This window comes from Heterodontus francisci, chromosome 4 (genome assembly GCF_036365525.1).
Source record: "Heterodontus francisci isolate sHetFra1 chromosome 4, sHetFra1.hap1, whole genome shotgun sequence".
In the NCBI taxonomy this organism is placed as follows: Eukaryota; Metazoa; Chordata; class Chondrichthyes; order Heterodontiformes; family Heterodontidae; genus Heterodontus; species Heterodontus francisci.
In genome coordinates, this window is record NC_090374.1 from 46,936,219 (window position 1) to 46,959,689 (window position 23,471).

At 45.1% G+C, this 23,471-nt stretch overlaps 1 protein-coding gene across 1 annotated transcript in view; it reads left to right on the top strand.

The window, feature by feature from the left end:
• dmgdh (dimethylglycine dehydrogenase) overlaps positions 1-23,471 on the top strand; it is a 173,522-nt gene extending 150,051 nt beyond the window's left edge. The window contains exons 14-16 of the mRNA XM_068029462.1: positions 4,803-4,862; positions 5,519-5,653; positions 21,244-23,471. Coding sequence (XP_067885563.1) covers positions 4,803-4,862; positions 5,519-5,653; positions 21,244-21,459 — 411 coding nt within the window. The 3' untranslated portion in view covers positions 21,460-23,471. The remainder of the gene's footprint in view (positions 1-4,802; positions 4,863-5,518; positions 5,654-21,243) is intronic.

The following is a 23,471-nucleotide window of genomic DNA, read 5'->3' on the forward strand; positions in this document are numbered from 1 at the left end:
ACTGCTCGCTATCACCCCCTCAGCATCCTGAATGATCCGAAGTTCATCCAGCTCCAGTTCCCTAACGCGGTCTGCGAGGAGCTGGAGTTGGGTGCACTTCTCACAGGTGAAGTCAGCAGGGACACAAGTGGTGACCTCACCTCCCACATCCTGCAAGAGGAGCATGCAACTGCCCTAGCTTCCATCCCCTCCGCACTAAATTGACAACAGAGACTTAAAAAAAAAGGAAAACCTTACCTTACCAAACCCTCCACGCAAGAGTCCTTTTTTTTTGGTTAGAGGAGGAGGATGGGTGGGAGACACTACACGTGTAGTGTTTCGGGTTTAGCCACTGCCCGAATATATAGGTTTACTTACCCAGCAGTCCCCGTGTCCGTCGAAACAAAACGTAAGTTATTTTAAACTGAAACTCACCTTCCCAGCTGACACCTCGCTCGCACTATCGCTGCTTCAGAAATACCACTTGGGTATCTGAAATAAAAAAAGACAAGGATAAGGTTGTGGTGTGAGGAGTCAGAGGTACATGCTTATACCATCTGCAGCTTGTAAATCAGAAGATTGTGAGGAAAGTGGAATGAGAGAAGGAGGATTAGGTATATGGATACCGTCATCTTCAGTGGTTTCAGCCCTGCCGCTGGCCACAGCTTCATCAATGGCTGTCTCAATGGCCAGGATTGTCTCCTCCATGAGGCTTAGGACATGTAGGCACACCTGTTCCTCTCCAGTTAGCTCCTGCTACCTCCAGTTGTGCACCACTTTGTCATACAAGATAGAGGGAAGTGTGTCAGTGTGTGCCGTGCTATTTGTTTGGGTCTAGTGATTGTCCTGTTTGAATAGCTGGCAGGGTGTGCAGCCTGTGAGATGTGAATGTGAAGCTTGCAGCAGTGCTAAATGTGTGAAGGTGAGCTGAAGCATATGAATGTTTGGTAGGAGCCCTGATTGATAGAGGTTGTTGGTAGGTGAGTGATGGGGGTGTGGTTATTTGAGCAGTATCTGACGCTAGTGGTGCAGTTGGTAAGATATGGAATTCGAAGATGCATTCACTGACCTTGACCACTCGTGTAAGGTCATTGAACCTCGTACATCACTACATCCAGGTCCTCGGGGCTTGACTCCTGACATTGACTTCCACAGCTATCTGCTCCTAGTGCCTTTTGACTGTGTCTTTGGTGGGCTTCCTACACCCCCCATCCTTCACCTAGACAGGACATCTCTCATCCTTTCCACCTCCTTCACCAAGAACTCCAGTTTGAAAACCTTGAAGCCCGTTCTTTCCCCTGTTTTGCCATTCCTCATTCTTTCCCAGATCGGATTCTGATCAACCACAACTCCCAGCAGCTGTTCTAGCCACAATGTACCTCCCCTTTAACAAGTGCAAACTATCTTTAAACAATGCAGGGTAGACTTGAGTGGTGCTTGCCACTCACAATATTGGGCCCCTGCTGATGCATTCAACCAATGAACAGCATGCTTAGTTAACGCTGACTGGACATTCAAATGAGCAGGCAGCATGAAGCTGACAAGCTGCCTGTGCATTGCAATTAACTTGTGCAAGTTAATCGCATGTCACACTCCCCGGAACTGTTTTTGGGAGCTATCCAACTTAGCCCCCGTTCTCTCTACATCTAACTTGTGCAACACAATCATAATTTTAAAGAGCTTTCATCAGGTCACCAAAGAAAAAAGCCAATTATTGCATCAAAGGACCCTGGTTAACATATGTAAATGAGGCTCCTGCCTTAATAAAGGACCCAGATAAGATAGTGGCGGACTGGAATCAACTGGATGAGGCAGTAAGTCTTTGCACAGCTATTTGAAACGGGCACCCACCTCATTGTTCCTAGGCGGGCTGGAGTAAAATCACTTCCTGCATGTCTGATATCTGCAGTAAAATTGGACATTGCTAGAAATGCACAGAGAGCTGGAACAGGCACAATGGGCCAAATGGCCACCCCCCAAAGCTGTAGAAGTCTATGATTCTGCATGGAGTGATTAGTGGTGAAGACATTTCGCTATTCATTTGTTTCCTGTTTAAGGCGAGTTTGAATATATTTATGCTTAACAGAGTTAACACAATCTAATGGCATTGACAGCTTTTATTTTCGTCTAAGGCTCCTGCTGCAGAATTAAAGCTGTTCTGCCCCACAGTGGTCATTTTCAGTAATACTCACATGTTGATATTTATCCCATGTCACTGGAAGTATTATCAAAGGACTGTTTTTGTTTTATAAACTGATTAAAAGCCTGGTTTTAACTCTGATCACCCAGCAGGAATGGAGTGGGCTGCTGGTTAAAATGGTAGTTGGATGCTTTCCACTCTGTTCCTCACCATCGCGCTCGCTTTATTTCATCAGAGGAAAGGCACAGCCACAAGCAGGCCTGAGCCTCATTAATGGTAATATATATTAGGGTTCAATGGACCTGACACGATTTTTACGTCACGCAACATTTGAACAGAGCTGGGCCTGCCAGTGAATGGTGGCAGGATACAGGATCAAGGCCAGAAGAGGCTCAGGTAAGTTTATTTTCTTAAGTTTTTATTTTTGTTCGCTTGCAGACATGCTGCTCCTGGCCTCACAAGTAAATCTTGGGCCTCCCCTGCCTTAGGCTAAGCTCCTTTTACCCGATCGCAATCATCTCACCACATATTTCATGCCAAGATCCATCTCTGTGAATTCCCCAGCAGCCTCCTTCCTGCTAGCCTCATTCTCACCGAGTTTGGGTGGGAGCTAGAATTGCCTGGGCCTCCAGTCGACAACTCTTCTACCTCTGCACCCACCTGCTGCACTCCTGCCTGAGTTAAAATGGGGGCTTTTGATATTTCTTCCTTTCCCTGCCAGTTTTCTTCAGGCTACATATCATACCACAATTTACTAAGCAAACAAGCAATATGCGCCCACAGTTAAAGTGCTGACTTCTAACTGGCTGCTGAGAGGTTTATCAGATGTACTGGTGTCAGCTTGGCTCAATGGTAGCACTCCCACCTCCAAATCAGAAGCTTGTAAGTTTCAAGCCCCAGTCCAAGACCTGAGCTAATCCAGGCTAATACTTCAGTGCAGTACCTAGGGAGTTCAGACTTGTCAGGCGTATCACCTTTCAAACGAGATAAACAGGCCCAATTTTAACTTGGGATGTGAAATGGGCACGTGTGGGGTGGCAGACTGGGCAGGAAGCCATCAATGACATTGTGAGCGGGAGGCATGGCAATGTTAACATCCAAGCTTTATTTCCATTTAACTAAACTCCTTCTTTTACAAGGAAAAGTAGGCAGGCCACGTACATGACACATTTGATTTCTATCTGACTCCTGAAGCCTGGTTAACTTGGGGATGCACCTCTTAAAGTGAGGTTGTATTCCCTGCTTGTTTCTCCTTGACCAAACTCTGAAACACATTGTTTGCAACAGAGTTAAGTCAGAGGGCAGCCCTCCTGCATTTCCCATGCCTCCTGTCCCTGAAGGTCCTCGTGAAGGAAGTCAAAAGAGGGAGGTACTGTTCCCCAGTAGCCAGAGGAAGATCTCCAAAGCTACTCTGAAGCAGACCTGGATAGGGGATGCTGCAGAGTTGGTGCCACCACCATCACTGACAGAACTTGTGCTGAATGTAGAAAGAAGTTCAATAACACCACAAGAGCAGCAAAGGTGAATACAACTCTTCACCACTCCACCTACCTCAACAGTATCTCAACACTTCTTTCATCTTTTCCCCATTATCATAACAATTCTCTGTCCTCACATCACATCCCTCTACCTACAGCTACGAGGGCACACTGCAACACCTCTCTTTCTCTTCCTTTTCCCTTTTACATACTTAGTCCATTTTCTTTTCACGTACTACCACTTCCCGCCACTGCTTCCACATTATATATACTTGGCTTTACATTTTAACACCTCTGTTTTCATTCCAGCTTGTTTCTTCCCCACCTCTAAACACTTGTCTTACACACCTTCGCTTACTATTTCAACAGCCACACACAAAGTCTCACTCTCTCTTTCTACTGGACAAGGCAACACTTAACACTAGGGAGGGGACCAAGAGCCAGGGGCAGAGACAACATCATCGCTGTAACCCAAGTAAAGAAGAAGCCCCGGAGATCAGTGGCACTCAGGATTAAATGGCTTTTGCTTAGTTTTTTTTTCAATGAAAACTACTATTCATGCTGTAGATCAGTCAGAAATTGTGTGTGCTGCCTAAACCTATCTTTGTTCATCGCAGTGTTAAATCAGTCTCTTTGATACTCTTTTTATGGCTATTTTTTCCGATCCTCTTCCAAAAGAGTTGACCTGTGCTGTGATATGATTAGGTAGGTACTGGCAAACTTCCAGTACTTTGCCTATACAGACATTCTTTATGTGTGAATTTAGGATCAGCAATCTATTTGACCCTAGGGGCATTACAACCGAGCCTGATCGCATCATCACCGAATGATCCCATGCCTGCTCTTTGCAGCAGGCATCACTGTAGGATGATTAGGAGCTCCTGCTGGGTTTATCCCTCCTGTCTCTAGCCCCTACTGAGATCAGCAGCTTCAGCACAATCCAGGAATTGTACCAGTGACCTTGTCACACTGTGTGGCATTCATCAACTCATCTTACCAGGAACTTTAAACTACTTTTCTAAATGATTTCCTGGTTTGTGCTGAATTAGCTGATCTTGTTTTCTAAGCCAAGATACTTAGTAACCCCGGTCACAGTCAATATGTATAAATAACACCTTCAGCACTGTTACATAATCTGTAAACCACGACTTTACTGATGGTTTAGTTAGAAAGAAACATTTATGGATAATTTTTCTGTCTTGCAGATGAACTGTGACACGAATGCCTTCGAAGCTGGATTGGACTACTTCATCAAGTTAAACAAGGTGCGGGTGATTAGTAAATCGCAAATATTTCCTCCAATTGCCTAAAAGTATTGATTAAAATCATTCCCCCTTTTTCCCCTTTCTCAAACCACTACCTTTCCATTCACTGTTATTTCACACCATTCCAAACGAGTCATTTTGCAGTATCAATAACACTCAACCTTGACTCACACTCTTCCATTTCATGGTGTCATGTTGCCCGTATCATAAACCATGTTACCACTGACCCTTTCATACTGATCATCTCCTGTGTGCTTTTCCAGCGTACTATCTACCCTGTTATTTCTGCTTTGTCAAAGGCTAAACACATCTCTTCAAGATCTGAACCAAATGCTCTAATTGATGAGCAGAAGGCAGTTTTAGCAACAACATTTCAGCTTTATCTTTTCTCCTTGCAGATAAGCATTTCTGCTGCAACATGAAACAATACATTTTGTTGCAAAGTCATGTTTAATATGAATTTCTCATTTAAAGATAAAGGAAACTGTGAAAGTCAGGATATTTTAAACATGCTGGGAGCAGTTCACTTTGCCATGTAGCAGTTAAACACAGAAATGGTTTCCTTTACACATGTGAGTTATATCTGGACAGAGGGAAAGGTATTCAGGATTCTATGCATACATAGCAGAGGTGTTTAATTTATTGGTTTAACTCAGTCAACAGAGTTCATAGGAAAACAGGCTTTGACAAACATCAAGAAAGAGGGAGTTCAGCGTAAACTAGTGTACCTCACCATGCAAACTGACAACGTGGATCCTGAAGGAAATGAAAGCATTTGGTACGAAGATAAGGTAGGTCAAAAGAGAATTAAGTGCCAGTAGCAAAGAACCATTGACGGCTTTGAACTCCTTACACTTGAGATTAAATGTCTCCAAACTATATTCATTGACCAAATGTGCTCATAAGGCCTGCCTGTCTGACTCAGGAAGCCATTTTAATTACTATGGAGGTAAAATAACCACCTAATTCCCATTTTAAGTAGAGGATTGCCTCTGTAAACCTTTCTTGAGTACATACTTTGCTGAACAATTGTAGTACATGAGATTGTATTGTCTTACTGCTAAGTATGTGGAGCAACCTCCACTGTGCTGGCTCCTGAAGAGACAAGGTTTAGTGGTTGTGAACATGTTCTAGTGGTGGTGCATAGCATGGTCCATCATAGGGAGCCAATTATCAAAAGGTTTAAAGCAACAGCAAAAATAAATGTAAGCAAAATACAGCAGATGCTGGAAAGTGGAAATAAAACCATAATGCTAGAAATACTCAGCAGGTCAGACAGCATCTGCGGAGAGAGAAGCAGAGTTAATGTTTCAGGTTAGAACTGGCAAAGGTTAGAGATGTACCAGGTTTTAAGCTAGTACAGAAGCAGGGAGAGGGAAGAAAAGGACAAAAAGGAAGGTCTATGATAAGGTGGAAGGCAGGTGAGATTAAATGATGAAAGGGTTAAAGGGGCAAGGGGGCCAAAGGGAGTAGTGATGGGAGAAGTAAAGAAACAAAGGATATGTCTAGAGGAGATGGGAATGGCAGAATCATGAACAGTTGCCATCTGAAAACAAAAAGAGAAAAAACAAAATCAGCTAAGAAAAAGGAAACAAAATGGGGGCAGAGGTTCTGATCTGAAATTGTTGAATTCAGTGTTGAGTCTGGAAGGCTGTAAAGTGCCTAATAGAAAGACAAGGTGTTGTTCATTGAACTTAATTAGGACAATGTCGAAGGCTGAGGACAAAGAGGTCAGAGCTGAGTGGGATGGAGAATTAAAGGGGGGGGGGATTTTGATTTAAATGTGGGATGGAAAACAGAGGTGTGTGGTCGCTTAAACCCATCCTTCGGTTGGCGTGCCGATTTCCCAAATTGTCTCCAAAGAGAGCAGGAAGAGGCAACCCACCCGAAATGGTAAGGCTCTTAACAAGCTTGTTGTCAGCTCTTTTAAGGACCAGCTTGGAATTTTCTTTATAAGGCACAGGATCCACACAGGGTCTCAGCCATGACACGGAGGAAAAGGCGCTAATGCAGTGGGGAGCGAGTCAGAATGGTGGGACAGCAGCAACAGGTATTATTGAAGAGGGAAGGCACAGAGAAGGCCCTCATTCACAGGCAACCAGTTGTACAGCGTCAGGTGAATTCGCTGTAATATCTCTTCACTCTTGACACGGTTGCTTTGTTGGGGGGGTGTGGGTGGCTTTGAGGGGTGGACAGGTCGTTCTGTATACAGGCCTCACAGGTTCATGAGAGGAGGATTCAGGTAGATTCCACACTTTAATTTAAAAGAAGGAGGGACACAACAGGAAATGAGATTAAGCTACTCCGAGATTGGATCGATTAGCAATGAGGAGCAGCATCTGCAGGAGCAGAGGCAAAGCCCTGGGCAACATGGATGCAGGGCTGAGGAACAGGAAGGGCAGGAAGGCAACAAAGGCAATACCGTCAGCAGAGGGTATTGGTGGCATCATGCAGACCGCAGCACATCATTGCATCATGGATATGATGGATGCTTTATTTGAGAAGTCAGGGGATTACATTGAATTCAAGGTGGATAGTGACACTCAAGCGCAAAGGCCAGTGGGATTTGCTTCCTTTGCTGGATTCTCTCAGGTACAGGGGATCATCGATTGCACCTCTGTGGCCATCAAGGCACTGACTGACCATCTAGGGAGATTCCTCAACAGGAAGTGATCCCACTCCCTAAACATTCAGCTGGTCTGTGACCACAGCAAGCACTTTATGCAAGTGTGTGCATGTTATCCTGGAAACTGCCATGTAGCCTTCATGCTGCAGCAATTGCAGGTGCCCCAACTCTTCATGGAGCCATCGGAAATGCATGGATGGCTGTTAATGGATAAGGCTTAGCTCTTGAAGAGATAGCTGATGACACCAGTGTGTAACGCTGGCACAGAGGGAGAGAGACCACTACAACCAATGCCACCTGCGCAGAAGGATCATAATTGAACAGGCCATCGGCCTCATGAAGATGAGGCTCAGATGCCTTGACTTGTCGGTGGTGCCCTCAAGTACACTCCCTCAAGGGTCTCGCACATTGTGGTGGTCTGCTGCGTTCTGCATAACATGGCCCTCCTGAGAGGTGTGGACCTTGAAAAGCGAGAAGCGCTGGAACAGCACAGCTACTCGGGGGAGTAAAAAGAAGAGGAAGAGGAGGAGGAAGATGAGGACAAGGAGGAGGCTGAAGAAGAACTAGAGAACGGTCACCATGTTTTACAGGGATGTCACTGTGGTAGGCTCAGGAAGCAAAGCGCTCATTAGGATGGCAGGGATGCAAGGGCCACTCTGATCCAGATACGTTTCAACCTGAGCAAGACTCATTCTGCAGGTCATTGGGAGAGGAGATTCTCCTTCATCTGAGCGAGAGCAAGCATCCATTGACAACAAAAGTCAGCAACCTTCCATTGGCACCAACACTTCAAGGCTGTAGTCTCTACCTGAAACACTCTTCCCCAACGCACTCCTCAATTGCTAACCCTTATTTTCCATCCTACCTTTTGCCATGATAAAATGGAAACACACAAGTGCACCTTAGTGTAATAACATGCCCAGTGCTTTATCACAAAACAATTTGATATCATTTACAACAGAAACACCCAAGTGACCCACAAAGTGACATTGCTGCCACGGTGGCCTCCGCTCACAGCCACTCCTACAAGTTGCTCCCCCTGTGGCTGAGAATGAGGTGGTGCCAGACTGCTCACTAGCGCCTATCTGGGACTGAGATGTCCATGGTGGTCGGCCTCATTGTGCAGGCGCCGGGGGGCATCTCCAAAGGCTGCTGCACTGGCATCGTGGCAGGGCCAGCCTCTGTCACATGGTGTAACGATAGCTGCATTGCCCGTCGGAGGGGCCGTGGAGGCAGATGATGGAGCCTCGTGAGGAGGGGCCCCCTCATTACCATCTGTCACCTCTTCAGCCCTTTCGTGGCATGCTTGATTGCTAGAGGGAACAACCAGCTGGGGTGCAGCTGGCATCCACTCTGTGCTACAGACTGTGACATGCATTACATAGGAACATAAGAAATAGGAGCAAGGGTAGGCCATTCGGTCCCTCGAGCCTGCTCTGCCATTCAATAAGGTCATCGCTGATCTGATTGTGGCCTTAACTCCACTTTCCTGCCTGCCCCCCATAACCCTTGACTCCCTTGTCGATCATAAATCTGTTTAACTCAGCCTTGAATATATTCAGTGACCCAGTCTCCAGTGCTTTCTCAAGTAGAGAATTCCAAAGATTAACGACCCTCTGAGAGAAGAAATTCCTCCTCCCTTCTGTCTTAAATGAGACCTTTTGAAACTGTGCCCTCTATTTCTAGATTCCCCCACAAGGAGAAACATCCTCTTAGCATCCACCCTGTCAAGCCCCCTCAGAATCTTATACATTTCATTAAGATCACCTCTCATTCTTCTAAACTCCAATGAGTATAGGCCCAGCCTCCTCAACCTATCCTCATAAGGCAACCCCTTCATCTCAGGAATCAACCTAGTGAACCTTCTCTGAACTGCCTCCAAGGCAAGTATATTCCTCCTTAAATAAGGAGACCAAAACTGTCACGCAGTACTCTAGGTGTGGTCTCACTAACTCTCAGTTGTAGCAAGACTTCCCTATTTTTATACTCCATCCCCCTTGCAATAAATGCCAACATTTAATTTGCCTTTGTAATTACATGCTGTACCTGCATGCTAACTTTGTGATTCATGTACAAGGACATCCAGATCCCTCTGTACTGAAGCATTCTGCAGTCTCTCTCCATGTAAAAAATATTCTGCTTTTCTATTCTTCCCATCAAAGTGGACAACCTCACATTTTCCCACATTATACTTCATCTGCCAAATTTTTGCCCACTATCTATATCTCTTTGCAGACTCTTTGGGCTAAAATTTATTTTTAGGTCCCAACATCCCGGAAGTGCATGAGTAATCTGTTGGGGCAATCAGCAGCAGGCTGAACGCAATTGAGTGACGGCTGCCAGTTAAGCATCAGGAGTTGTAGAGGCTGTCCACTGAGAGGACGGAGGCAGCAGTGAAGGCGGCGAATGTGACGTTTTTGACGTCACGGAAGCTCCAGGTGCCATACTTAAAGGACTGACAGTCCCTGTCTGCCTGCTCATTTCATCCCGTGAGCCCCTGCATTCAGGAGAGCTAGGCATCATTTTGCAAGCCTGCAGGCAAAATGGCAGAAGGAAGACCCCAGGTGGCTCCATGGTTCAGTGATGCCTCCCTCTGCTCCAGGCTGCAAGGGAAAGGTGGGAGGCCCTGTTCCCCAGGGATGGAAGGAGGAGACCGGCTCACCTGACCAAGCAAGCCTGGACAGAAATAGTGGAGGAGGTCAGCAGCCGTGGGGTCACCCCAAGGACCTGGATCTATTGCCGGAAAAGGATCAGTGACCTCATCCAGTCTGCCATTCAGTTATAACCGTTTGCACCCAGCTTGTGTCAGAGTAAGAGAAATTGTTTGGTGGAGAGGGGTGGACCACCCAGCCATGGCGGTGGGGTTCTGGAGTCGCCAATGAGATCTGAGGCATGGCGGCACCTCAGCTAGAGGTGCCCGTCTGTCAATGCATTCCCTTGCATAGACCCTTGAGAGTGGCCACATACAGAAGGCATATGTGAATCCTCATCACGGCTCGATGGACTTTCATCACAGAGGTCTGGGGCTTTTAGAATGCTGGCAGACTAACCTTGTCTCTCATTGTGTCTGCAGGAGACGACGGCCTACAGTAGGAGGGAGCGTGGCAAGACCGGCAGCGGAGTGCCTTATCTGCATGTCCTTTACCCCGATGGAGAAGGAGCTGTGGAACTGGCAGGGCGACAAGGCGGCTGTGCCATAGCTGATGGAGAGACGGGGGTGGCCATCCAAGAGAGTTCCTCAAACATTCTGTGCACATTAGTGCGCTTTTCTTGCATCCACTTTGAGTGACGCCGCTTATGGCTTTCCATGAGGTTGGCCGCTTTCTTAATGGAGGAGCACTGAAAGCACTGAGTCATTGTGCAGCACATGAGTTGAATGGACCTCTCCATTCTCATCCCATGACTCCACAGTGCCTCAGCTAACTCCGACATATGGGCACACATCTCACGCTGATTCTCCAGGTAGAGCCATCTGTTTCGTAACTACCTAGGCTCTGCATCTCCACCCTGCTGAGCAGGGCTGCGCCTGCCCTCCATCATCCAAGGGACACTCCCCATTGCTGACTCTGCCTCCCTCGTATCCTCCTGCTCTGAAGTGATGTGCGCTTCACCCTGTGCCACTGCCTCTGATACCACGTGAGGACCCACCAAGATGCAAGTGTCTGCACTGGTGGAGGGTGTGCAAACAAAATGCGACGGTACAGGCTCTAATGTGTCTTCCTCCTCTGACTCCTCCAGAATGGCTGGCGGTGTGCCAACTGCTCCCCCTCTGCAGCTGGCCGGTTGGGAGACATAAGGGAAGGTGGTCATGAGAAATCGGCACAATCAACAGATGCTTCTGCTGTTTAAAATAATGAGATGGCAGCTTGCGCATTGACAGCTCATTTCATGAGGAGCATTGCCATGCTTCCCTTGAACCTGAAGAATTGAGATCTTTTCTCCCTGTCTGCGTTGGACTCACATTTCTCTGTCTCCAACGTCCCGGTGGCTTGCCACTGTGGCCAGATCAAGAGCCAGCTCCTCAAAATGTATCAGATGTGAGCTTGGGAACCCCACAGTCCAGACATGCCCTCTTGCTCTCCCTGGTGTTGTTAGATTAGATTAGATTAGAGATACAGCACTGAAACAGGCCCTTCGGCCCACCGAGTCTGTTCCGAACATCAACCACCCATTTATACTAATCCTACACTAATCCCATATTCCTACCAAACATCCCCACATGTCCCTATATTTCCCTACCACCTACCTATACTAGTGACAATTTATAATGGCCAATTTACCTATCAACCTGCAAGTCTTTTGGCTTGTGGGAGGAAACCGGAGCACCCGGAGAAAACCCACGCAGACACAGGGAGAACTTGCAAACTCCACACAGGCAGTACCCGGAATCGAACCCAGGTCCCTGGAGCTGTGAGGCTGCGGTGCTAACCACTGCGCCACTGTGCCGCCCATTTGGCCTGCAAGGTGACGAAAGAAGCAGTGAGGACAATGTCTCTCTCCCTCACCACTTGCAGCTTTTCATTCACATAAGATGTTGCGGCCTTTACCATAGCCTACTGTCCAGTTGCGCTCAGGTTATGAACTATGCTTATGGGTCATCAGTGCTGCTGTGCACACATCTCACCAATGGTCAGAGGAACACTTTGTGCCCTCAGGATGCCCCACTCTTTTGCGCTCTGGTGACTGCTGACCAGGAGGCATGCCATCTGGGTCTGTCTTTGGACTCACCTTTCCAGACTGAAGCAGGTCAATGAAACATTTCCTGCACTGGATCCAGTTCCTCCTCACCACTCCTCTGCTGCTGATCTCATGAGTCACTTCTAGCCATGCCTTTTTGGTCTGCCTTGCAGCTTTCTCCTGCTGTAGCATGGAAAAGGATATGTCTCCATGATGTCACCCCTTCCAGCAGCCCCTCAAGTAGCGTGTTATAAAAACAGCAGTGACGGGGGACTTCCCTCGGCTCAGCTCCTCCTTCCATCATCCAGATGAATGGCAACTACAGAATGGCTGCTACGCACCTTTTAAATTGGTCCCACTGCTTCCTGTGTCCTGCCTCCTTCCCGTGCCTGGGCTCATTGGACGGCGAAAATGACTCTGGGCCAATTAAGTTGATTTTCAATTTAAATAGCAATATATGTGTGTTGCCAACAAGGTGTGGAGTTGGAAATGAATGCATAGTCAGGATCCTAACCACGGAATTGAAATCCTGCTCAAAATGTCAAGACTTCCAGAAGCTTGGGGTCATGCTTGCAGACTGAATAGAGGTGTTCAGCAAAACGATCACTCCGTCTGTGTTTGGTCTCCCCAGGGTAGAGGAAACCATGTCGTGAGCAGCAAATACAGTATACTAAGTTGAAAGAAATACAAATAAATCAATCTTTCAACTGGAAGGAGTGTTTAGGGCACCGGATGGTGATAAGGGAGGAGGTGAAAGGGCAGGTGTTACACCTCCTGCACTTGCACGGGAAGGTGCCATGGGAGCAGACATTTGGAGTGATTGAAGAGTGGGCCAGGGTGTTGCGAAGGGAATGATCCCTTCGGGATGCTTAAAGGGGAAGGGAGGAGTAGATGTGTTTGGCAGTGGCATGGCACTGGAGGTGGCAGAAATGACAAAGCATAATTTGTTGAATGTGGAGACTTGACAGGTGGAAGGTGATGACAAGAGGAACCAAATCATGGTTCTGGGACAGATGGGGAAGGGGTGAGAGCAGAATTGCGGGAAATGGGACAGACATGGCCAAGGGCCATGTCAACCATGGTGGGGGGAAAATCCTCAGTTGTGGAAAAAGGAAGACAGATCAGAAACACTGGTGTGGAAGGTGGCACTGTCAGAACAGGTACAATATATATGAAGATGGAGAATGGAATAAATTCTTTACAGGAAGCGGGGTGGGAGGAAATGTAATCAAGTAGCTGTGGGAGTCAATAAGTTTATAGTAGATATTGGTTAACAGACTAAATCCAAAATGCAGCTAGAGAATTCAAGGAAGGGAAGGGAAGGGTCCAAGATGGAGCATGTGAAAGCAAGTAAGGGGTTGAAATTAGAAGCAATGTTGTTGAAATTTTCAAGTTGGTCGAGAACTGGAAGTGGCACTGATACAGTCATCAAAGTACCTGAAAAGAGGTGAGGAAGGGGGCCTGAGTGGGACTGAAACAAGTAATTCTCCACATATCCAACAAAAGGGAAGGTGTAGCTAGAACCCATTAGGTTCCCATAACAACATCTTTCATTTGGAGGAAGTGAGTGGAGGCAAAGGAAAAGTCGTTCAATGTAAAACAAGTTCAGCCACATAGAGGAGGATGATGGTGGATGGGGACCAGTTGAGCCTCTGCCCAAGGAAGAAGCAAGGGCATTCAGGCCATCTTGGTGGGAAATGGAGGCATAAAGGAACTGGACGACCATGATGAGAAGGAAACAGTTAGAGCCAGGAAACCGAAAACTGTTAAAGTAGCAGAGGACATTGGAAGAGTCACGATTGTGGATGAGAAGAGACTGGACAACAGGAGAAAATAGAGTCGAGATAGGAAGAAATAAGTTCTGTGGGGCAAGAACAGGCTGAAACAGTGGCTCTACCATAGCAGTCCTGTTTGCGGAACGTGGGAAGGAGGTAGGAGTGGGCTATGCGGGATTGGGGGACAGTAAGGTTGGAGGTTGTGGGGTAAGTTCTCAACAACAACAATAACATATTTATATTGTGCCTTTAAAACGTCCCAGGATACTTCACAGGAGCATTATAAAACAAAATATGACACTAGGCCACATAAGATATCAGGTCAGATGACCAAAAGCTTGGTCAAAGAAAAGGTTTTAAGGAGTGTCTTAAAGGTGGAAAGCGAGGTAGTGAGGTGGAGATATGTAGGGAGGGTATTTCAGAGCTTAGGGTCCAGGCAACTGAAAGTGTGGCCACCAATGGTGGAGTGATTCAAATCGGGGATGCACAAGAGGCCAGAATTAGAGGAGTGCAGATATCTCGGAGGGTTTTGGGGCTGGAGGAGATTACAGAGATAGGGAGGGACAAAGCCATGAAGGGATTTGAAAACAAGAATGAGAATTTTAAAATCAAGACACTGCTTGACCAGGAACCAATGTAGGTCAGCGAGCACAGGGATGATAACTGAATGGGACTTGGTGCGAGTTAAGACACGGGCAGCAATTTTGGACAACCTCAAGTCTATGGAGGATAGAATGTGGGAGACCAGCCAGGAGAGCATTGTAATAGTCAAATCTAGAGGTAACAAAGGCATGAATGAAGGTTTCAACAGCAAATGAGCTGAGACAGTGGCAAAGTTGGGCGATGTTACAGAGGTGGAAATAGGCAGTATTAGTGATGATGTGAATATGTGGTCGGAAGCTCATCTTGGAGTGAAATGTGACACCAAGGTTGCGAACAGACTGGCTTAATCTCAGACTGTTGCCAGGGAGCGGGATGGAGTTAGTAGCTAGGGAACAGAGTATGGAGCAGGGCTGAAAACAATGGCTTCAGTCTTCCCAATATTTAATTGGAGGACACTTATGCTCATCTAGTACTGGATGTCAGATAAGCAGTCTGATAGTTTAACAACAGTGGAGGAGACGAGAGAGATGATGGTGAGGTAGAGCTGGGTGTCATCAGCGTACATGTGAAAACTAATGCTGTGCTTTCAGATGATATGAACGAGGGGCAACATGTAGATGAGAAATAGGAGGGGGCCAAGGATACATCCTTGGAGAACACCAGAGGTAATGGTTAGGAGCAGGAAGAGAGGCCATTGCAAGTGATTCTCTGGCTAGGATTAGATAGATGAGAATGGAGCCAGGTGAGAGCAGTCCCACCCAGCTAGATGACAGTGGAGGGGCGTTAGGGGAGGATGGTGTGGTCAACTGTGTCAAAGGCTGCAGACAGGTCGAGAAGGACAAGGAGGTTAAGTTTACCTTTGTTGCAGTCACATAGGATGTCGTTTGTGATGTTAATAAGAGCCATTTCGGTACTGTGGCAGGGGCAGAAACCTAATTGGTGGGATTCAAATATGAAGTTCTGGGAAAGATGGGAACAGATTTGGGAGAGACAGCACATTCAAGGACTTTGGAGAGGAAAGGGAGGTTGAAGACAGGACAATAGATGGTGGGGTTAAGGGTGTTTTTTGAGGAGATGGCTGATGACTTTTTTAAAGGTGAGAAGGACAACACCTGAAGAGAGAGAACCATTAACAATATTGGCTAACATGGGGACCAGGAGGGGAAATTGGGTGATCAGCAGTTTAGTGGAAATAGGGTCAAGGGAACAGGAGATGGGTCTCATAGACAAGATGAGCTCAGAGAGGGCATGAGGGGAGATAGGAGAGAAATTTGAGAAAGATGCAAGTTCAGAGCTATGGCAGGGGGGCATTAGAGGAAATCTGGTTCGGTGGGCTAGTGAAAGGGACACAGCAGATCAGATGGTCACAGTCTTAGTGACAAAGAAGTCCATTGAGCATACATTGTTGGAGTTGAGAGTGAAAGGGACAGGGGAGAGGTGTTAAGCAGATGGTTTACAGTAGACAAAAGAAGCTGAGGGTGATCTTTGCATTCCAGATGATCCTGGAATAGTGAGCAGTTTTAGCAGATGAGAGCTGGATCCAATAGTGGTTTACATGGTCCAGCCAGATCTGGCAATGGACAGCTAAACCATTTGTCCGCCCTATCCTTTCAAGTCTACACCCCATGGAGTTAAGGGAGTGGAGATGGGGATGTTAGCAAGAGGAATGGCCAGGGTGAGAGAGAGTAATGGTTTTATTGAGGAATAGGGCATCAAAGTTAAAGGTCAGGGTGCGGTTGAGCAAATCATTGGCTGAAGAAATGATGTGGTGAGCGGAAGGCTAGGAGGTTGGTCTTTTAGAAGTGAAGTTCTAAATGAATTGAGTGATAGTTTTTTCCAGGGACAAATACAAAAGGAGGTAGGGTTGGGGCATGGAAGAGGGATGAGAGTGGAGAGTGATAGAAAGATGTGATCAGAAATGGCCTTATCTGTAATTGATACGATGGGACTAGCAAGACCACGTGAGATGGCAAGGTCACGGGGATGGCCGTGAATACAGGTTGTGGAATCCAAATGGGGGCAGAGATTTAGGGAGGATAGAGGGCAGTGAACTCAGAAGAGAGAGAGGATGATGAGTTGAGATGGAGGTTGAAATCACTCAGGATGAGAAGTTGTTCAGTGCAGAGGCTGGAGGAGAAAAACAGTGAAGATATCGCAGAGAAATGTTTTTATTGTACTTGGGAGTGCAATAGACAGTGAGGATTTTGAAAGAGAGGTGAGATTGGTGGGACAAGGTGAGATGCTCAAAGGAGAAAGTGCCAGAGGAGTAGAGGGTCAGGCCAAGGGGTGACCTGGTGATAAGAGCAACACTGCCACTGCGGTGGTCTTGGCGGGGCAAGTGATGGAAGATGTAGCCAGGCAGGGAGGCTACATTTAGAGGCAAGATGTCATCACCCCTCAGCCAGGTTTCTGTTAAGGCCATGATGTCGATGCAGTCATCGACAATAAGTTCATGGATGGCAAGGAGAAGAGGTCAGTGAAGGTCTGGGAAAAGTTAGCTTGCTGTTCGGTGGTGGGATCATGGTATGGCGGGAAGGTAAGAGGAGGTGTCAGAGAGTCAGTGGTCAGCCTCCACATGGTAGACGTCAGTTCGCCAAAGAACAATAGCGTCACTCTTGTCAGCAGATGTAATGACAATGTTAGAGTTGGACCTGAGAGAACAAAGTGCTGCAAGTGCAGAGGGAGGTAGGTTAGATTGAATGAGAGAAGCAGAGAAACTGAGATGGCTGATTTCACACCAGCAGTTTCCAATGAAAAGATCTAGAGAGACTAAGAGGCCAGAGGGAGGATTCTAGGCGGAGGGAGAATACTGGAGATGGAAGAAAGACTCCTGGCCAAAGAAGTGGTCACTGAGGCAAAGGCAACAGAAGAAGACAGCAGCATTGTGCCGGGCCCGAAATTCATTGAGGTGGGAGCTTATAGGGATGAAGCTGAGGCCTTTGCTGAGGCCATCCAGGAAAAAAAGTAAAATATGCTTTCGGTCAGCAGCAAAGCTAAACCTCATTTTATGTCAGTGTACTGCGATCTATGTCAGAGATCAAAGTTGAATGTGTCGTTTACCCCAGATCAGTGAAAATACACCCTGAGAACTAAAAATATACTGGTCTTGATTTTAACCCTATCGTCCCATTGGGATTGGGAGGGTCACCGGTTAAAATTGCGGAAATTGACTTACCAAACCATATCCACCGGAAAGTCTCCAATAGCGATTGCCACTGACTGAGGTCAGAAATAGGTGGATGCTTGATGAGCATATTCAAATCAGGTCTCATGATGTCATTGGAGCAGCAATGCTATTTTAACTGGGTGGGAATAAAATCTAATACAGTGGCCAACCCACTCAGTAAAACCTTGTGGAATTGGCCTTAGAAACTAACATGACTAGGAGAACTATTAGAGGAGGAGTGAAGGCATTCAGATCATCTGTATCTGTGTGCTTTTGTGATTAGTAGGTTGTCATGGCATTTCAGAGCTTGGTGATTGCTTCATTTTGATTTATTTGCTTACTCAGAGAATTACATAGAAATTACAGAACAGAAAAAAGCCATTTGGCTGAACTGGTTTGTGCTGATGTTTGTGCTCCACACCACCTTACTTCATCTGAAACCAGAGTCTTAAATCTGAACAAAGAAAACTATGAAGGTATGAGTTGGCAATATAGTGGATTGGGAAAATACACGAAAAAATTTGATGGTAGACAGGCAATGGCTAATATTTAAAGAAGTATTAACATGGTTTACAACAAGTATACATTCCTCTAAGACACAAAAACCAACAGGAAAGGTGAAATTAAGGATTGTATCAGGTCACAGGAAGTGGCTTATAAGGTCGCCAGAAGAAGTGTATGCCCGAGGATTGGGAACATTTAGAATACAACAAAGGAGGACCAAGAAACTGGTAAAGAAATACTAGGGAACCAAGGGACTTGTAAAAATGAGGAAATGAAGGTAATTAGTATCAATAAAGAGGTAGTACTCAAAAAATTAATTGGATTGAAAGTTGCTAAATCCCCTGGACCAGATGAGCTGCATCCCAGAGTATTGAAGGAGGTGGCTGTAGAGACAGTGGATGCATTGGTGGTTATCTTTCAAAATTCTATAGATTCTGGAAGGGTTCCTGCAGACTGGAAAGTAGCAAATGTAACCCCACTATTTCAGAAGGGAGCGAGAGAGAAAATGGAGAACTACAGACCTGTTAGCTTGATGTCAGTAGTAGGGAAAATGTTAGAATCTATTATAATGGATGAGATAACTGGACACTTGGAAAATAATGATATGATTGGGCAGAGTCAACATGGATTTGTGAAAGGGAAATCATGTTTGACAAACCTGTTGGAGTTTTTTAAGGATGTTACTTGCAGCATAGATAAAGGAGAACCAGTGGATGTGGTGCATTTGGATTTTCAGAAGGCTTTTGATAAGGTCCCACACAGGAAGTTAGTAAACAAAAGTAGAGCACATGGGATTGGGGCAATATACTGGCATGGATTGGTTAACAGACAGAAAGCAGAGAGTAGGAATAAATGGGTCATTCTCAGGGTGGCAGGCTGTGACTAGTGGGGTACTACAAGGAACAGTGCTTGGGCCACAGTTGTTCACAATCTATATAAATGATTTGGATGTGGGGATCAATTGTAATATTTCCAAATTTGCAGATGACACAAAACTAGGAGGGAATGTAAGTTGTGAGGAGGATGCAAGAAGGCTTCAAAGGGATTTGGACAGGCTAAGTAAATGGGTAAGAACATGACAGATGAAATATAATATAAGTATGATGTGATCCACTTTGGTAGGAAAAAACAGTAAGACAGAATTTTTATGAAATGGTGAGAGGTTGGAAAGTGTTGATGTCCAAAGAGACCTGGGTGTCCTTGTTCATAAGTCATTAAAAGCTAGTATGCAGGTGCAGCAAGGATATAAGAAGGCAAAAGGTATGTTGGCCTTCATTGCAAGGGGATTTGAGTACAGGAGCAAAGATGTATTGCTTCAATTGTATAAAGCACCTGGAGTATTGTGCATAGTTTTGTCTCTTTATCTAAGGAAGGATATACTTGCCATCGAGAGAGTGCAACAGAGGTTCACCAGACTAATGCCTGGGATGGCAGAATTGTCTTATGAGGAGAGATTGCAGAAACTGGGCCTGCATTCTATAGAGTTTCGAAGAATGAGAGGTGATCTCATTGAAACTGACAAAATTCTTACAGGGTGTGCTAAGGTAGATGTGAATAGGATGTTTCCACTAGCTAATGAGTCTAAAACAAGGGGACACAGTCTCAGAATAAGGGGCAGGCCATTTAAGACTGAGATGAGGAGGAATTTCTTTACTCAGAGTGTGGTGAATCTATGGCATTCTCTACACCAGAGGGCTGTGGAAGCTCAATCATTGAGCGTGTTCAAGACAGAAATCGATAAGATTTCTGAATACTAATGACAGCAGGGGATGGTGGGGGAAAATGGCGTAAAGGTAGATGATCGGCCATGATCTGTTTGAATGGCAGAGCAGGCTTGACTCCTGCTTCTATTTCCTATGATCTAACACTACCTGCATATCCTTCTATTTCTTCCTTTCCCCCTTAAGGGCAGCTATGTATTTGCCTCAACCGTTCCATGTGATAGCAAGAGCCACATTCTAACCATTCTCTAGGTGTTATCTGTGTCCCAGTTGGTAGCACCCTTGTCTTAAAGTCAGAAGATTGTGTGTTCAGATCCCACTCCAGAGGCTTGACCACATAAACTAGGCTGACATTCATTGCAGTACTAAGGAAGTGGCCTTCTTTCATGAGCTCAGATGCCCAAGGTCATTAGAGCCACTAAAGTACTTTGAAGTGTATTCACTATTGTAATATAGCAAATGCAACAGCCAATTTGTGCACAACCAGTCCCAAAAACAGCAATGTGATATGAGGATGGTGTGGGAAAAAGGCATTGAAGTGAATGATCAGCTGTGATCATATTGAATGGCGGGGCAGGCTCGATGGGCTGAATGGCCTACTCCTGCTCCTGTGTTCCTATGACCAGATAATCTGTTTTAGTGCTGTTGTTTGAGAGATAAATATTGGCCAGGATACTGGGAAGAACTCCCGACCCTTCTTTGAAATAGTGTCATGGGATCTTTTTAAACAATCAGACATTGAAGTCAATTAAGACTAATGTTGGGTGGGGTTTAAAACTGGCGTTCCACCTGATCCCGTGGGTTTTGTACCCAGTAAATTGGCTTCAAATTAACCTCACATGTCTCTAATTACTTTGAGATATAACAGGATTGGCAGCTGTTGGATGTAGAATATGCACGGAGGTGCAGTAGCACATTTTCAGGTGTATTGTTGGTGCATCAGACAGGGAGCTTTACTTTGCATTCAAAAATGCTTGCTGCCAACATACCCTCTAATTTGTTTCTGTAGTGTGCGTGCAATTTGTTTTAAGTGTGGGGGCCCTTTTTTTTTTGCATGGCTGCACATACTTGATAACTTAAAGAAGCAGATTTGTGCACAGCCTGCGTGGGAACTTTTGAGTTGCTGTGCAGCCACATAGCTCAGAGGGAATATTTTTACCTGCTATCTCTGGGCACCTGAAATAGGAGCATGTTTCATTTCTGGTTTTAATTTGAGTCACTTTATAGAGCACAAATTTCACCCCCAAAAAAGAAACTATATCTTTAAATGTAAAGTTCAGTCTATGAAACAGTATTCTTGTGTATTAAGGTTGTAGGTAACACCACATCTGGAGCCTACAGTTACAACACACAACAGAGTGTGGCCTTCGCATACGTGCCAGTGGAACTCAGCAAAATAGGACAACAGCTAGAGGTGGAACTGCTGAATAAAAAATACAATGCGGTAATCGTCCAAGAACCACTGATACTGACAGAGCCAACTAGGACTCGAATGAAGAAGAAAAGTAAGAGCTCAAGTGTTTGAGGGACAATATTGTTTAAAAAGAAAACAAACCTATATACTGACGTATATGTCAACACTGTAGGTACCATTGAAACAAACTAACTCTCAGCGTTTTAAGTGTAAAAAAATAAATATAGGGCTGCAAGATTAAAAGTGTTTCTAATTTTAGACATTTCTGCAGCTGCCATTTTCACATATGTGGCAATTGGCTAACAAGGAGATCTGTTCAAATATTGCTTTCCACCAATAAATGTGCTGGGTCATGTTTCAGTGAGGTAGGAACCACTTGTATTTAGCCATATTTCAGCCGGGACCAACCTTCCTATTACTCAGGATCCCCGCCATGTGTGAATATGCCGACCTCAGCTAAATGACCTCATGGTAGTAACATTAAACACAGTCACTGCTATGCCACAGCAGGAGTGTCAATCTTTTCCATGTTAAGCAGCACAGCCAAGTCTCTGCCTCAATATGAACGAAACACCTTACAGCCCTGGTCTTATCATTGTCTTAAAGAGGCAGAATTGCAATCACTGTAACTAAAGTGAAAAAAATAAAAGAAATATGGCTAACTACAAAAACTTGCATTTTAAGAATCAATTATTAATTAACTGGTGCTATGAATAATTGTTAGTTTGAATGTGTGAATTGCTTGCTGTGAAATGTGAAATTCCTTCACCCAAGTGGGGATAATACAACACAAAATCAATTATTTTATAAAGTCATAAAAACAACTATCTTATAATGTCAGCAATCACCTGCCCCACCTGCACCACTACCATTCTTTAACTGAATTGCTCAACTAATGCTAGGTGGTTAGGATCCTTTTCGCCTTCACTGCAACAGAGCAGAAAGGTTTCAAGCCAGGATGTGATTTTTCTATTTTAAAAGAAAAAGCTGAAATCATTAATTGAAAGATGAAAAAGAAAACCCCAATTATGCTGCAGCACTCACCCATACCCAGTGAAAAGTATAAACACCAGATCTGGAATTTGAGTTCATTCTGCTGGGTGCTGGGATGTATTTCAATTCTGAAAATAGATACCTCCATCAGAAGCTTTCATTTCTGTAACCATGAGTTCAACTACCTCAAAGTGCTGCTGAAGTGATTTAATAAAGTAGCAAAAATAATTTGTTTCAAACTCCAAGGTCCTCCAAGGTCAAGCATTCACAGCACCGACATGATCAGTAGCTGTTCTGAGCAAGTAGGGAAATGGTTAGTGAACATTGAATAATATTCTAGAACTTAGTGGCCTACTGTTGTGTTTCAAAACTAAAGCCCTGATTTTAAGTTGGGGCATGAATTAGGCGGGTGATAGATATACCAGTTGAAAACCCACTCCCTGTGCATCCTTCTTTGTTTCAACACGAATGACCATAATGAACTGAACAAATTTTTGTCTAAATAATGGCTAGTGTTGCATTAAATCCATCCCACCGTGAATCAAAACAAAGTAATGCACAAAATACCCGACAATAACAATTTGTGCTTGTTCAGAAAGGCAGAATCCCTGGCGTAACTGAATGAAAGTAAATCACCTGGTACCCTCCTTTAGGCAATATGCTGGCACTTGGTTAGTCTGAGCTGCGCTGAGCACGGAGGCCTGGGAGATACCTCACAGCTCCTGATGGCTGGACAAAGGGGGCAATAGCAAGAGTGGCCTAGGAGTAGGCTACCTGCTTACCTTCTTAGCAGCAGAGACCTGAAAGCCAAATGACTTGAAAAATGACAGGAATAACTTGTAGACATTCTGGTCTATATGACTTTAATATTACACCAGGTTATACCCTCACCCACTAGACAATTGGTGATGGCCATAATGGTAATTTTTTAAAATAAAGCTGCTATTACTACAGTGAATGTTTTGTTCAAATAGAAGGAATAGCACAGGAAATGACAGTGAGAACTAATGTGAATTACTTTGTATCAAGTAGAAGCTTAGTTGCTTAATCTGTGGTATTGTATACAATTTAATTTAAAAAAGTAATACAATTGCAATGATGCCATACAAATAAAATGGATTTATTTTAAA